This window comes from Rosa chinensis, chromosome 1 (assembly GCF_002994745.2).
Source record: "Rosa chinensis cultivar Old Blush chromosome 1, RchiOBHm-V2, whole genome shotgun sequence".
Lineage (NCBI taxonomy): Eukaryota > Viridiplantae > Streptophyta > Magnoliopsida > Rosales > Rosaceae > Rosa > Rosa chinensis.
Genome location: NC_037088.1, coordinates 63,164,823 through 63,182,226, shown reverse-complemented (window position 1 = coordinate 63,182,226; position 17,404 = coordinate 63,164,823). Strand labels below are relative to the sequence as shown.

The following is a 17,404-nucleotide window of genomic DNA, read 5'->3' as shown; positions in this document are numbered from 1 at the left end:
CTCCTTTTCTCACTTTGTGATATATATGTAACATCTGGATGTAACTTTCCATTGCCCTTTTCCCCTATTTTGGTAACTATAGCTGGCAAGCCTGGCATCACAAACAAAATCTTGGTGGGGTGTAACAAAAAATAAAAAAAGGAAGAGAAAATAAAGAAAAACAGAAAGGGTATCAAATAGACTTGGAACAAGTAGTGTGTCAAAATCAAAGATAAGACTATCATCTGTTCTTTCTCTAGTCTTTCAGTTCAAGTTTGTTTCTTTTTTCCTTTTCAGCTCTTCTAAACTATCATAGGTCCAGGTCTAAACATTAAGTATCGAGTGAGGCATGAGCGGTGATTAGGAAGCCTTAAGTTTCAAAGGTATGCTCCAAGTTTAGATTTAAACACACTCTTCTAAAACACTTTTGTCCAGTTTCCAAACACTTGTTTAGATAAGTAGACTATTCAAGTCCCCTTCAGTCAGTTCTAGATCTAGTCTTAATAGGATCCCGGACATAGTTAATAAAAAACAATTTGAATGTCAGTCAAATGGCAATATTGATTTTAATGATGGGAATATACCTCTAGATCCTAGTAATGAAATTTACAAAAAAGAAAAAAAGAAAAAAAAAGTGGGTCTATTACTTCTTTTAAAAGTGAACACCATGTCAAAATTGGTGAGCAAGTTTATGCTCATAGTAAGCAATATGAAACTTGTCAATTATTTAGTCCAGAGTCCATCAAAAGACAGAAAAAAGATGACCACAATTTCCTTCACATTGGATTACTACAAAATTGGTGTAAAGCATTTATCAAGGGAAGACTTTAATACATTTGTCCTTCTTTGTTTACAAGAAGCACGATTCATTAATTTTAGTGATAGCACTTTCGGAATGATTGAATCAAATGGTTCAGTACTTTTAATTTTAGTGACCCATACATATTAAAAGCTTTAACTTTAAATTTTAAAATTTTGGATTATTATGTTCTAGAAGGAACTCAACTTTTAGCCTTAATTTAGAGAGTTCATTATAAGTAATAGAACATAGATATGACTCGGAAATTCATCTAAAAGTTCAAAAGATCAAATTTTATTAATTCAAAGTAGTCAAAAAAATGCTAACATCTGAGTTCCACGTATGATCGGATGGTCAGATATTGTTTTACCTTCTAAATGGTTTCTAACAAATGAAACCCAACCAACCAATATCCACACAATCTTCCAAATCTTGATTGCATCCAAGTATCCAACAATATCGTATACCATATATTCACACCAGCACTATGATTGATTAATTTGTAGACCATCATGGACCTCATGGTCGTTATTGTAATAGGTATAGAAAAACTATATTAAGCAAACCCAGTAAAGGACGGAATCCAGGATCGAATTACCAATAAATAATTAATGGATTGTGGAAATAAAAAAATCAACAAATTTTATTGAATCGAACTTGGCCAGCTCAGTTAGTAAAATCGGATCGAATCAACATTAGCAAATGATTATGAGATAGTTCTGAAAATAAACCAGCAAAACCAAATGTTAACCGTTAGTTACTGTCTGTAATTGATGAAATTGAAACTATAAACAAACATGATACAATACGTAACACTTGACATATCTTTTTTTTTTCTTTCAGAAAATGTTGTAGGAGAATAGAATTGTGTGTTATCATTGATAATAGGAGCCCTTTAAATAGGGAGTTACAAGGTACCCAAAAGGTAATAGAATCCGATTACAATTGAATACCTAAAACACATTCCTATTACAACTCTAAACCCTAGTTTGTAGAGGCACACATTATGTCTATATCCTTCAACACTCCCCCTTGTGCCGCTCAAACTTGGTGATGACGCTTTAATTGTAAACCTTGTCAGGTAACAAAAACCCTATGGGACAAAAATAACCCTGGTCGAAGGACAAAAAGAGCACAACACGTCCTTCACTCTTCGAGATCGAACATGTAGATATCATGCCTCCCCATGATGTCAATATCTCCCCCTGATTGCTACAATGATGGGAGTTCGGATAACTTTCTCAATCCGATGCTCTTCACATGTTTCTCGAAAGTGGATTTTGGTAACGACTTAGTAAATAAGTCCGCTACATTATCCTCTGATCGGATTTGGTTCATTTCAATATTTAGAAATGCTTGTTGTCATTTCGATGGAGGGGAGGAGGAGCACGAAAGGTGGCATTTTGCCTTGTGGGGTCCGATCCCACACTTCCGTCATCTCTTTTCTCTGTAGAGATAGAACAAGCCTATATCAATCGTACCTCTCAAATATCGAAAGATTGTCTTTATACCAATCTAATGGTGTTGCGTTGGCGCGGGGCTATATCTAGCCAACAAGTTCATAATAATTGAGGTGTCCGGTCTTGTATTGTGCTAAGTACAATAATGCTCCTATTGTACATAAGTGAGCACTTCTGCTATTAACACGTCTTCGTCATCATCCCTGGGACGAAATGGATCCCTTTTAGGGCCAAGACTACAGACGACCATGGTGCATCTTTGACTTTATCAAAAATGTCTCTTGACACGGTATACAAGTTCTGAATTTAGACAAAACCGTGTTCTCCCAAGGTCATTCCTCTCAAACTCGGATTTCAGGTGTTCAGCGGTTTCCCTTAACTCTCAAGGGTTCCAAATATGTTTATCAACATAAACCGCGACAATTGCAAATCCATAACTTGTCATGGAAACGCGTGGGCATAGTTCATCATATCCCTTCCCAATCAAGTAGTCATTTTAGTGAGCATTTCAACCTCGTTGCAAATGCGTTCCGTGGTCTAGAGCCACTTGACTTGGGTAAATAAAGTCCACAAGAACCTTCATTATATTATGTATCTAGATCCCCATAGAGATACGTAGTGACCACATTCGTAAGCTGCATGTTCAGTTATTTGGAAACTACCAAACTGGTAAGGTAGTGGAGTGCAATGACATCCATTACGAGAGAATATGTTTTCTCGTAGTCGATTCCAGGGCGTTGTGAGAAACCTTGCGCCATAAGGTGAGATTACCATCTCTTTTTCTCATCACGCTATCTAACGAAGACCTATTAATGTCAATAGGTTTTATGTTAGGAGGTGTTGGCATCTCAGGCACGAAATCCTTCCTCTTCGTTAGTGAATCCAATTCAACCTGGATCGCATCTTTCCATTTAGGCCAATTTTCTCTACGTTGGCATTCTTTAACGGAGTAAGGTTCGATGTCATTGGTCTCAATAATTCCACGTCCTCATGTACACTAGTGTAGTTCGTAGAGATCTCTATATTTTCAGGAATTGGTTCTAACATTGAGGCGTCCCCCAACGATGTCTCTTGGACATAACCACAATCCAAAATATTCTCATGAGACGGATTATGAGTATCAATGATCAATGGATCAAGTTGTGCCAAACTCGCTCTCTTCTTAGGGCGAGAATCCATCGAACCTATGGGTCTCCTACTCTCTCTAGCGGAACCCATGGCCTATGACGCCATTATGCCACCTTTGTGGCGTCACCATACTACCATCCATGATAGTGGTGCAGTACCCATCTTCTCTGGGTGGAACCATGTCCTCTTGTGGGACATCAATCCTTGCAGGCATGTTTGCAGCAGGTATATGTGATCTCGTCACTTTTAGGGGATCAAGATGAGACATAGTGGGGACAGACCACGACAATTCCTTTCGTTTATGTTGAACATTGACGTTCTAATCTCCCCCTAACGACTGGAAGACTGTCTCATCAAAGTGACAATTCGCAAATCCAGCGAAATAGAGATCGCCTGTCAAGGGTTCTACATAGCGGACTTATAGTTGGAGACTCATGTCCAACAAATATATATATATATATATATGCATTCGTTGCAATGACTCATGTTGATGCGCTGTGGCGACGCAATTGGCACATGAACCGCACACTCAAATATGCATAAATACGAGATATTAAACTCGAACCCAGTCACTAGCTGTAACACAAATAAAAGTTGAGTGGCTGCTATGAGTCGTAGACGAATTAGCATAGCTGCATGCGTTATTGCATAACCCAAGCGGAAATATTGGTGCGCATTACCAATGTCCGGGCTACCATTGTAGTCGTTTAATGGTGGCTTTTCCGCGAGACCAATTGGGTGTGTACATGGGAATATGATACTTGATATCAATACCCAATGATACGCAACAGTCATCGAAAACTGTAGATGTAAACTCTCTAGCATTATCAAGTCAAATTGACTGAATGGGATGATCTGGGTAGTGAGCCCGTAGCCATATGTTATGTTCTAGGAGTGTAGTATAAGCAGCATTACGAGTGGATAATGGCACAACACGTGACCAGCGTGTTTGCGTATCAACCAACACCATAAAACATCTACATGGTCCGCAAGTTGGTTGATCAAATCCATAGAATTCCCTTAGATTCTTTGTGAGAATGGAATTATTTCCTCAATCTTCTTTGCATAGGATGGTCTCAATCCTAAATAACAGGCTTTACAGAACGAAACATGGGCTTTATAATCAACCAATAAAAGTTTTGGTGAAGCCATAGTGTCACAATAGACTTGAGAAGTAGAGAGAGGAGTTTATGGCGTCAATGCCATGTATTTACCGCAGGGGGTAGGCGGCACTGGCCATGTATGGCCTGTCTTTGCACAATCATGGCGCCATGAGGCACATGTGCAGCTCCTCGAACCAATTCTTGGTTCTTACTTTTCTTCGTTCTGAAAATGGATGTCTGTGTAAGTCTTTAATACACGGATCATCATGTCAAAGCCTATATGTGCCAAAATCCCATAAGTCATCTCTCATGACATAGTTGGATTCAATAACTCAAATAGTGGTTGCATACAACCCACTAGAGCGACACATAAGTTTCTCTAATACTCGTTTATGTCCGTAGTCATTAGAGGTGATGCAAAAGAACTCTGTCCATTCTCATAATGTGTTTCCACATGAAAACTATTGGCTATATAAAGTTCGAATTAAGGTATGTCCAAGACATTAAGTAAAAGAATTGACACTTTATTAATAGCCAATGATTACATCAAAGTTTCCAAAGTCTAATCCAAAATAAAATCAAAGTAAGACACATTGTAGTCACTCTATCCGTTTGGTAACTCCAATAAAATATGACCAGGAAAGTAGAGAGAGATGTTGGTAGAGCGAGGCTCTCTTAAGTACCAAGAATCTCAATGACTTTCCTAGACATCACATTTTATTGGGTCTGCCACATAAGAAAGAGTTAATATAATTGTCATTTATTGACTAAGGCAAATTGCCATTACAAAAGTTCTTGGAAAAATAAAAAGGACTAATCTAATCAAAGTCTGTTGCATCCATGTGCACTTCATCTTCAGCTTTGAAGTCCTCTATGGTGAGATTGACATCTCCACCATCTTCTTCTTCTTCTGCAAGGTACACTTCTTGCTCTCTCATGTCTCTATATGCCCTGTAGCTTGCAGCTAGTTCCTTGCTTGCCTTGCATTGCTTGAACCAATGCTCAATTGATCCACATCGATGACACTCATCAATGCGGTTGCCTCCCTTTAATTGAGGTACACGTTGTGCACGTTGCGGGCGTTCCCTAGGAGGGTTGGTGCCACCACCACGACCCATTGAGCCACCATTACGGATAGGGATACCACGACCCCCTCTCCCAAGTGTATCCACACCAAACTTGCGGTTTCCTTCCTGGTTAGGGCGGTTATATGGACTCATACGTCCCTGACTTGGATACACATTTATGCAAGCGTACGTATCGTTGTCAAGATAGGGAAGTATAATGCCCAAAGTTTATCGTACCACGGGGATTAGTGGCTAACCCACAATCCTTGGGTAATAGGAAATAAAGACACTTAGCAAACAAAGAAAAGAAAAAGAAAATAAATAAAAATAAAATAAAGTAAAATAAAATATTTACAAGGCACTAAGTCTCGGCAATGCTCGGCTTTGGTTTTCACCAAAGCCTAATCAAAACTAAGAGCCTAGTGGTGGATATGCACAAATGAGTCATTCACAATGGAAGGTAGAATTTTGTTTGGGAGTTTTTAATTGGGAATTAACTAAATTAAATGCAAACTAAAATAAAAGCAAACAACTAATTATCAAGCAAGAAATTAAATTTTGATTTTCAAATTAATGGGAACATGGGAGTGTCGGGTGATTCACACTAACTATCTTGCAAATATCGGTGCCAATTTCATAAATGCATGCATTTCCTATATGTGTTAAGTCCCGTATTTAGTACCGGTCAAGGCTACTAAACCAATTATCATTTCGGTGTATCGATTATGCCGGTTAGGGCCACAATCAACTCTCTAATTTAGGCATTACGCCGGTTAAGGCCGCAATATCTAAAATTAGAGGCCTAGAGTGCAAGATAATAGAGACCCAATCAAGTTTAGCTACAATTAAGCTAGCTAATGGTTACCACACTTAAATCCTAGATGCAACAAGACCAATAAATTGTCAATTTATCAATCTATTCATCACAATTGCCCACAACATAATTTCAAAGGGTGACAAAGCCTAGAAACATGCTTCTAAGGACCAATAAATTCGGATTTAAAGCATACACAATGAAAATTGCATTTATTAAAATTAAAGCATCAATATTTATACAAGATGAGTTAGGGCTTCACAACCCTAACCCCCAACAAAATTTCTACTCACTACCCATAAATATATACATCATCAATTCCATCAATTTCATACAAACAAAAGAGGAAAATGTATAGAAGAGGGAAAAACAACCAAGACAAGTTACAAATGCTAAAAAGCAAACATAACAAGCCTTGGAATTATAATCTCTCCTTTTTACCCAAGTGGTGATTAAACTCTTTATGCTTGAAGTGTTTTTCCTTTTGAAGCTCCTTCAAATTGATGAGGATTAGAATAGATGGGTGTGAGTGAAAAGAAAATAAATTAGATGTGGAGATGTGTTGGTGGTGTGCAGCAGCAAGGGAGAAAAATAATATAGGGGAGAATCTCACTATGGTGGTGTGCGTTGAGAGGAAGGGGATCTGGGATTCTGGGGTGTGCGGCTGGTTTTGAGAGAAAAGGTGCGGCTGTGGAGGTTGAGAGCCCAGAATAGGGTCGTGGTCTCTGCTTTTAAATAGAGAAGAAGGGATAACTCTATCCGAACTGTGTCGTTTTGGTCGAAGGGAAAAAGGATAAAGATGGTGGTCAGCGTGGAAATGTGGTCTATGTTAATTAGAAAACAATTGCATGTGCAGCACCACCTGATGGATAATTGCATATGCCATGTGTCAAGGTTGGATTGGTAATCAACCTATTATATCAATCTGCACGTGCATGCTTGCACTAATTAACCTAAGGTTTGGTTAATTAAGCTAGGCAATTAAACCAATTAATTCTGACACAAATATTATTATTCTTTTTCTTTTCTTCGCGATGACCAGAGTTGACTGTCGACAATTTCGTCTCCTTGTTGAAAACTTCAATTTGCTCCACTTTCGCACAATTTCTTCCGTTTCCGCAGTTCCGCTTATTTTCTACAAAATAAGTAAAAAGAGATTAATTACATTATAATTGACTTGAGAATTAGCTTATTTATAGTGTTTTAGATATAATTACACGCATATAAATGAGTATAATCAGTCCCTCTTGTCCCCCATTCTTAGGGTACCGCTCCTTGCGCCCTCATTTGGGTGCATTATAATTCGCCTCATGAACGCTCTTAGTTCCAATGGGTATTGAATTATAATTCCTCATGAGTATGTTATCATGTTTCTCAGCTACAGATAGAATATTAATAAGCTGATGGAACCTAGTGGTCCGTCCAGCATTGACTTCAGTACGGTATTGCTTTGATACCATAATGGCTGAAATAGGGAAGGTGGAGAGAGTGACTTGATGCACATTTACGCAAGCGTACGTATCATTGTCAAGATAGGGAAATATTATGCCCAAAGTTTATCGTACCACGGGGATTAGTGGCTAACCCACAATCCTTGGGTGGTCGGAACTAAAGTCACTAAGCAAACCAAATAAAAATAAAGTGAATAAAAAGGCTAATCTAAGGCACCAAGCCTTAGCAATGCTCGGCTTTGGTTTTCACCAAAGCCTAATCAAAACTAAGAGCCTAGCGGTGGATATGCACAAATGAGTCTAAATTTGTAGGGGGTTTTGAATTGGAAATCAACTAAATTAAACGCAACCGAAAAGTAAACTAAACAACTAATTAACGAACTAGAAAATTAAATTTGGGTTTTCAAATTAATGGGAACATGGGAGTGTCGGGTGATTCACACTAACTATCTTGCAAATATCGAAGCCAATTTCACAAATGCATGCATTTCCTATATGTGTCGAGTCCCGTATCTAGTACCGGTTAAGGCTACTAAACCAATTATCTTTTCGGTGTATCGATTATGCCGGTTAGGGCCACAATCAACTCTCTAACTTGGGTATTACGCAGGTTAAGGCCGCAATATCCAAAATTAGAGGCCTAGAGTGCAAGATAATAGAGACCCAAGCAAGCTTAGCTACAATTAAGCTAGCTAATGGTTACCACACTTAAATTCTAGATGCAACAAGACCAATAAGTTTTCAATTTATCAATCCATTCATCACAATTGCCCACAACATAATTTCAAAGGGTGACAAAGCCTAGAAACATGCTTCTAAGGACCAATAAATTCGGATTTAAAGCATACACAATGGAAATTGCATTTATTAAAATTAAAGCATCAATATTTATACAAGATGAGTTAGGGCTTCACAACCCTAACTCCCAAAATTGAACTACTCACTATCCATAGTTAAATACATCATCAATAGCAAATAAAATTATGGAATAGATAATAAGGAAGAGAGGGGAGGGTTAACTTGGCTCACTTCTAGCTATGGGCTAGTATGAACCAAGTGATTTCTTCACCCAACTACCCAAAATGGAGGTGTGGTACTCTTGATGATGATTCTCTTAAAGCCTTGAGTGTGTCTTTCAAAATTCCCAAAATAAAACTAAAGAAAATAAAAAGGGAGGAGGAGAGGATAGGAGAAGAGAATGAGAAAAGAGAGCAGCCCAAAGGGGCTGCCTCTATTTGGTGTGGTGCGGCTGTTCTTGGGTGAGGTAGGTTTGTTGCAGATGAGGGGTATATATATATATATATATATGGGGTCACGGTGGTGTGGCTGCAAAAAAAAGAAGTGAATGGGTATAAGGCCACGTGGCAAGAAGTGATAGGAAGAAAAGGAAAAAGGAGAGAAAATAAAAAGAAAAGGAAAGAGAAATGGTGGAGAGTGCCCGTGGGGAGGGGAGGGCAAGAAAGGAAATAAAAAAGCTGGTGCTGACGTCATCATGACGTCAGCAAATGCTGATTATTAATTTTTTTCTTTCTTTCTTATCTTTTCTCTTTTTCTTGTCTTTTTTTTTTTCTTCTTTTCTTCTTCCTTCTTTTTGCTTTCTTCTTCTCTCTTCTCAATACACTTCCGCATATGTTATAAGAGACAATTGGATTCCACTCCCTTGATGGCGTTGACCATGTTGACCCTCATTGATTATTTCGTCATTTTCTCGGAAACTCCAATTTGTTCCAATTTTACTCCATTTTCTCTCGTTTCCGCAACTCCTCTTATTTCCTACACAATAAATAAAAATAAATTAATTACATAATAATTAACTCGAGGATTAGCTTAATTCTAGTATTTTAGATATAATTACACGTATAAAAATGCGTGTAATCAGAGAGTTTTCTCAATTAGCTCTTGCTCTGTGACAGGTTGTCCACAAAACCTTAACATGGACTGTATGCGAAGAGCTTCTGAATTATATTCAGCAACAGACTTGAAGTCAGCAAAGCGCAGATTGTTCCATTGAACCTTCAAGTCAGGGAGGAGGGAATCTTGGACATTGCCAATGCGCTCTTCTAGCGCTACCCATAGCTCTCTTGCATTCTTGATCGACATATACTCCAATATGAGTGCCTTATCCATATGGCGTCGCATCAAGATAACTGCTTGAGCATGCTTTGTAGATGTTCAGTTGAACATAAGATCCGGGTTAGGTGCCTGGATTATGGGTAATATTCCCTTTGAAGTGAGATGGTTCTCAACATCGGTTACCCAACTGTGGTAATTCGAGTCTGTTGAGTCAAGCATGAGAAAGTCGAGTCTAGGTTCATTCGACATCCTGAAAATAAGAATAGAAGATATATTAGTTTCGGAGCTAAACTTCCACGAAAACTAAAATAATAAGATTTCCGAGCTATGCTACCAAGAAATCAATTTCCAAGAATCTCTTTTGGATTAGACCAACAATGATGTTTTAATATGGTCACAATTTGATGCTTACGGACGCTCTTAGTCCAAGCATTGTGAACACTCTTAGTTCACATGAACACTCTTAGTTCGTACGAACACTCTTAGTTCGTTAAGCGTGAATCCCCACAATTCCGCTTTGTTAAATACTCAAAATCATTTGGCAACATATATTCTAATATTATGCAGAAAATAAAAGGAATTTAAATACAAGAAAGCAACAACCTTAATTATAAAAACTTACGTGATTGTTCTTGGCTTAAAGACACGCGCGTGTTGATGCAGGCGTGTAGCTAAATTAAGATCGCTGGAATCTGGTCGGAAAATTTGCAGTTGGTGGGCTGCCATTCTCCCTTCCCTTTTTTTTTCTCCTTTTTCTTTTCTCTTTTTTTTTTTTTTTTTTTTTTTTTGGGGCCGGCCGGGTCCCTTTTTTTTTTTCTTCTTTCTTTCTTCTGGTTCTTCTCCCTCTTTCTTTCTTCTGGTTCTTCTCCTTGCAGCGATCAACTGTTGAGCAGGTGGGGGAGGCTGGTGCTGCTGCATTTCGATGTGCTGGCGGCTTGGGCTGCTGGGGGCAGGACGTAGGGAGCGGCAGGAGGGCTGTAGGGAGGCTGCTGCTTCTGCTGCAGGTGCTTGGGCTCAGGCAGTTGTGCAGCAGGGAGGTGCGGCAGGGTGGAAGGAAACAGCGGGGGCTGCTGTGCAGTGCGGGTGCGCAGGCAAGGGAGGCCGGTGTGCAGAGTAAGGGAGGCCGGTGTTCTGCTGCAGAGACAAAAGTGTTTTTTTTTTTTTTTTCAAAAGCTATAGGTTTTTTCTTTTCTTTTCTGAAGCTAGGGTTAGAACTCGTGCTGATAACGTGTTGTAGGAGAATAGAATTGTGTGTTATCATTGATAATAGGAGCCCTTTAAATAGGGAGTTACAAGGTACCCAAAAAGTAATAGAATCCGATTACAATTGAATACCTCAAACACATTCCTATTACAACTCTAAATCCTAGTTTGTAGAGACACACATTATGTCGATATCTTTCAACAGAAAACAATTTTTTTAATTTTTTTTTGGAATTAAACAAAGAAAAATTAAATAACAAGAGAGGGGGACCAAACCGAAACCCAAAACTAGCAAAATCGAAACTGAGGAAGACCCATACTGCTACTATTACAATATGACAAAATAAAAGGAGGGGGCACATCTCACAAAACCAGTGTACCGTGATTAATATGAGAAGATTGAAAGGTCATGTTTGAGATGTAACTTAAACAATTAAGCCAACGAACATGAAGTTGCCAAGGTCTAACCCAATGTGCTTCCAATCACGAATCAAAATAAGCTCAATAGCCGTCATAACTGCCAAAACCTCCGCCGCTATAAAACTAATGTCAATATAACACGATATATCAGTATACTTAAAGTCGAAAAGTGTGTCTCAACTCTTAATAACTTATCCATATATAAAATCATGAAGCTCAGGGCCTTTATGAATCATGATATTCCTTCATGATATTTAATTTACACTACTTAGTCTTCACCATATGGATCGCAAACCGTCCTTTTAGGGAAAGTTGAGCTCAGACAATTGAGCCACCGAATGGTCACAGATCAGATGTAAAAGCAAAGCAACCCGTGAATGATTGCATCATACAAATGAAGACCAACAAGACTTGTATGAATAAACAGAGAGAACCAAACAAAACATTCAGTGCCCAAAAGCTTATTGTGCTTGGTGTCATATCAGTTTTTGCCTTCTCCATTTGGAGAACATAGCTTTTACATTTCGCTTGGGTCCCCATTCACATTTCAAAATTTTCATCAGCTCCCTCTGTTTTGGCTCTGCTCTACCCACAGAATAATCCATCTTCATCTTCTTTTATCTTTGGTCTCCACCCAAGAATCCCTAAAGTAATTTCATGATATCTCACTGATTTGAATCACAATCAGCTTCCCTGTTTCCACCAAATCTAATAGGATTAATGGGCTCAAATACGGTACCAAATTTCATGGGGTGGGTGGAGTTCGCAAAAGATTAGGTTCAAATGGTCCCCGTCTAAGCATGACTGTAATTCCATAGTCCAATAGTGCCGTATTAAATAGCATTATAGCAAAGAAAACGAAAAGGGCATCATGGCTACACACTGGCGCTCTGTGTGCATATTCACATTCCTCCAACTTTGCACATTCACCATCTCAAGGCTTGAGCAAGTCCCAACACCACCATTACCCATTCTACCACTTCCCACATATTCCCAGCTCAAATGGCAACAGAGGGAGCTCATAATGTTCCTCCATTTTGGAGTGAACACCTTCACCGACTCCGAATGGGGAACCGGCCGTGAAAGCCCGGCCATTTTCAACCCGGCCGGGCTTGACGCCAACCAGTGGGTCAAAACAGCTTCGGATGCAGGCATATCACTAGTGATACTCACTGCAAAGCACCATGATGGGTTTTGCTTGTGGCCTTCAAAGTACACTGACCACTCCGTGGAGAGTAGTCCTTGGAAAAGTGGCCATGGTGATGTTGTTCAAGAGCTGGTCACTGCCGCCAAGACACGTGACGGCATTGACGTCGGGCTTTATCTGTCGCCGTGGGATAGGCATGACCGGAGATACGGTCAGGAGGTAGCATACAATCAGTACTACTTGGCCCAATTACAAGAACTTCTCAGCAGGTAGATCATAACATTTGCAAAGAAATTATCCTTGTTGATCAGGATGTACTTTGTAATAAAATGAGCAACATTGTTGCTTACGATCACCAGGGTTTGAAGTTTGTTTTCTTGTTTTTTTTTTTTTTAAAGTATAGATTTTTATTGAATTTTGTTTTCTTGTTAGGTACGGGAGTGTAAGAGAAATTTGGTTCGATGGAAGTAAGGGTCCGAATGCACCAAACATGTCCTATTACTTTTCAGATTGGTTCTCCATGGTGAGGGAGTTACAGAGCTCCATTAACATATTCTCAGATGCTGGTCCGGATGTTAGATGGGTCGGCGATGAGAAAGGCTTTGCCGGAAGCACAAGCTGGTCCACCATTAATCGGAGTTCATTATCAATAGGGAATGCAAGCATTGAAGGGTAAGTAACACATACTCAAACCACTCATTCATTCAATCTGTTAGGTTTCTTGTTCTATTGGTTTATCACATTATAAGTGTTTCCATTTCTGTTTTGTTTAATAACTATTATACGAGGCACTTTGTAAAGCAAAGCGTTTTTTAGTTGCCAACTAGTAATTGATAGCTGGAGATTAGTTGGTTTGATGTGTATTCTGTAAAGAGGATGGTCACTGATTGATGCTAATTAAAGCAGAAAATGACATTTCTAAATCACCACCTAATTCGATGTACTCCAAATGAAAGCAGTTATCTCAACACTGGTGATCCACAAGGAACAGACTGGTTGCCGCCAGAATGTGACGTTTCGATAAGAAATGGATGGTTTTGGCACAAATCAGAGTCGCCTAAGAAGCTAAGCAAGCTACTTGAAATTTACTACAACTCTGTAGGAAGAAATTGTGTGCTGTTACTCAATGTGCCTCCTAATTCGACCGGACTTATATCCAAAGCAGATGTGCAAAGACTCAGAGAATTGAGAGGTGCAATTGACACAATATTTTCTAGCAATTTAGCTGATAAATGCTTCATCAAAGTGAGTAGCCAAAGAGGAGGCAAAGGAGGAGGTTTTGGACCTGAAAATGTGCTAGACAATGACCATTTGTGGACATATTGGGCTCCAAAGGATGGTGACAAAGAGGAGCATTGGATTGAATTTAGAGGCAGAGATAAAGGATTGAGGTTCAATGTGATTAGGATTCAAGAGGCAATCGGGCTTGGCCAAAGAATCAAAAGGCATGAAATTTATGTGGATGGTAAGAGGGTTGCAAAAGGAACCACAGTGGGGTACAAGAGGCTTCACAGACTTGAAGGGGGGGTAGTCTATGGCCAAATTGTAAGAATTAGAATTAAAGACTCAAAAGGGATGCCTTTGATTTCTTCCATTGGTCTGCATTTTGATCCCTATTGGCACCCAAGTGGGTAGCTACTTTGATATGTAAAGTTAGGAATAAACAAAAACAAAAACAGCACCATGTTTAAGTTGTTAACTCTTTTGTCTTTAAACATATATTTCTGCACTTTTTGGTGCCCATTCTCTGCTGATCTGTTTGAAATGCCTTGTATTCTGTTCTCAGGCCAGAAACAATAGAAAGACATTTTCATGCGGATCTTTCTCTTTATCCATCTCCTGCTTTTCTAATGTTTGAAATATCTTGTTTGATCTATTGCCACACAAAAGGTGACCACCAAGTTTCTATATGGCATAGTGAAAGGTGAAAACTCCGCCTGATGCTGAGAGAAAAGAATTCACATTCGTTCTTATGGGGTCTGTTATGCCAATTAACCGCAGTCCAGATGGTTAATTGGTGAAATTATTATCCATATCACTAAAGGTCTTCCTCAAATAATACTTCTCTATTGTTGCATCATTTATCAGGCAAACTTTTATGATTACAGTATGAAGATGACAAGGCACTTGAACACTACTAGGCAAAGCAGTTTACATATATAGAAAGACCAGTGACGCACTGAAGTAGCTATGGCACATGGGATTTAAGGTCTCGCATGCCATAATCTTGGGGAGGCATGCACATAGAGACCTCCATCAATTGGTAGGGTGACCATGGTCTTGTAATTGGCAATTTTTTTCTCATCAGCTAGCTTGAATATATAGCTGCATAAAAGCACAGCAGAAAATATCTTCATTTGCGTATATGCGTGTTCCTTTCCAAGACAAATTCTTGGACCAGCCTGCATGTAATCACAGAATCTCATCATAAATCACATTAAGTAGCTTCTTTTCCTTTATGTTTTAACAAGATGTGCAACAGCTAGCAGTGAGTGAATGAGTGATTTCAATATCTTTTCTTACGCTGAAGGCTATGAATTTGTAAGGGCTTTCGTCCTGGAAAAGACCATTTTCATCGAGCCATCTCTCTGGCCGAAACTCTTCTGCATCATCTCCCCATAGAGATTTCATCCTTCCCATTGCATAAGGTTGGTATACCACCAGGTCCCCTTTTCTGACACTATATCCATCGGGCCAGGTGTCATCAGAAAAGCACATCCTCATGTTCTATAAATGGCAGCATCACACAAACAACTTGCTAAGAAGTAGAATACGAGATTCAATCCAGAAATGTGATGAATTGTAACATTGCTTGAATCAATTGATGCATATTAGATTTACTTACCATTGGAACTGAAGGATAGAGTCTGATTGTTTCACTTAAAGCAGCATGTAGATATTGCATTTTGTCAAGGGCTTCTTGATCAAGGCTTGCTGCAAGCTCATCAATACTAGAATTATCTTCCAAATTTATTACTTCTCTAACTTCCTGTGCAATTTTTTCTTGTATGTGAAGATGCTTGCACATCATATAAACAAACCATGAAAGAGAGCTAGCTGTCGTGTCTTGTCCAGCAACAGTAACACAGAGGACTATGTCTCTGAGGTACTTTGGATCAGTATCTTTCAATTCCAAACGCCTTGAAACCAAATCTCTTTTCTTCAGCTGCCATTAATCCTCATTACATTAGTAATGACAAAGTACCAAACTAATTCACTCTATAAGCAATAACAAACAGGATGACATGGAAGGTAACTCACCAATAGGTTGACTTCTGGATTCTGGAAAGTTTCAATCTTGCTATTGATTAATTTATACACAAATTGATCAACCACTTTGAGGTTTTTCTTTAGCTCTGCTTCCTTACCGATGTTTAAGAAGCGTTTGATCTTCCAGAATACATCAAATAAACGATACAAGGCAGCTTCTTGCTCCGATTCAAAAGCATGGGAAAACCGGTTGCCTTCTTCATCTTTTCCACTCATGCTGTCTAGTTCGATACCAAGTAGAATCTTGATGATTGAGTCTAACGTTGCTTTCATAAACAAATCCTTCCACAAAACACAAGATTTATGATATATCAAATAGATATAACAACTTAAGACCAAAAAAACCAAAACAAATATAACAATTGAACCTTAAGTACATGCATGTTTCACATACAAGTCCTCAATGGCTTTTATTTGAGTAACACTGAAGTGCTCAATGGGCCTGTATGTCTTATATAATGACAATTCAATGTGATTAGTGAAACACAGAAACGTTGCAAACATACTTGGATCTCTATTGCTTGCTTGCTGGTTGCAGCTTCATAAATTATGCCAGCAAGTTTAACTGCATTAGTTTTGAAAACTGCACAGCTGAAGTCTCTCACTACTTTTGTTGAGAATTCAGCACTCATCACCTTCCTCTGATGCTGCCATTTTCCCCCATCCACTGCGAAGATCCCATCGCCCACAACATCTGATATAATGCTGTATATATACGCCCCCTGCAGCATGTTGGAAATACAACTTGAATGGCACATACGTATAAATTTAACTTCTATATATTTAAACATTACATACACATCATACCTTGCCATAATTAGTGAAGTTTGTTTTGAGCACATATTCCACATTTGCAGGATCTGCTGTGTAAACCGCACCTTTGAACAAGTCGAGCATCCTGTAAGTTTTGTACTTGCATGCAAGCTCAGTCATGTAATGGTGCAGCCTAGGGAAGTTGATAACTTGGTGCACGAAAGTTCCGGCGACCGGATGGTATCTCTTGTTCTTGGCACGCAATTTTCGGGCCACAACTACAGCTAAAAGTAACGCTAAACTTAATGATACCGCCGTGGAAGCAAGATCCATGACGGTGTTGATCGATGAAGATTATAGTAGCAGAAGAAGGAAGAAAGCTATTCTGTTTGTGCCGACTCCTATCCAACTATCGCAAACTGGATATATGCATGGGAACTCGGCAGTTACTGAACAATAATATATGAAGTGAACAAGGCTCCACTCCAATAATACATATATGGGACCGATGAATCATTGAACCTAACCTGTTGGTCTGACTTAGAAAGAAATGACGGGCAGGCCAAATCTCCATCCCGATGCAATTAACCTAGCCTGTTGGTCTGATTTGGAAAGAAATGACATGGCTAGCCAAATCTCCATCGCACATTCCTTATCACGAAAGGTTTTCTACATTGCTCTGACTAAATAGTGAAGCTAGCTTATGAGTTTCTAACTAGAGTTCTAGATAGAAGGAG

General features: G+C 39.0%; 2 protein-coding genes across 2 annotated transcripts; one reads left to right on the top strand and one right to left on the bottom strand.

Annotated features, from left to right (window-relative positions):
• Positions 1-12,078: 12,078 nt before the first annotated feature.
• Positions 12,079-14,475, top strand: LOC112176108 (alpha-L-fucosidase 1). Its single transcript, XM_024313962.2, has 3 exons — positions 12,079-12,913; positions 13,077-13,316; positions 13,604-14,475. Exons 1-3 carry the CDS (start codon positions 12,369-12,371, stop codon positions 14,277-14,279), a joined length of 1,461 nt encoding a protein of 486 aa, XP_024169730.1. The 5' UTR covers positions 12,079-12,368; the 3' UTR covers positions 14,280-14,475.
• Positions 14,476-14,691: 216 nt separating this feature from the next.
• LOC112165983 (cytochrome P450 704C1) lies at positions 14,692-17,327 on the bottom strand. The gene is made up of 6 exons (XM_024302758.2): positions 16,722-17,327; positions 16,421-16,636; positions 15,906-16,196; positions 15,490-15,810; positions 15,168-15,371; positions 14,692-15,046 (listed from the first exon to the last, which is right to left on the bottom strand). Exons 1-6 carry the CDS (start codon positions 16,998-17,000, stop codon positions 14,849-14,851), a joined length of 1,509 nt encoding a protein of 502 aa, XP_024158526.1. The 5' UTR covers positions 17,001-17,327; the 3' UTR covers positions 14,692-14,848.
• Positions 17,328-17,404: the final 77 nt, after the last annotated feature.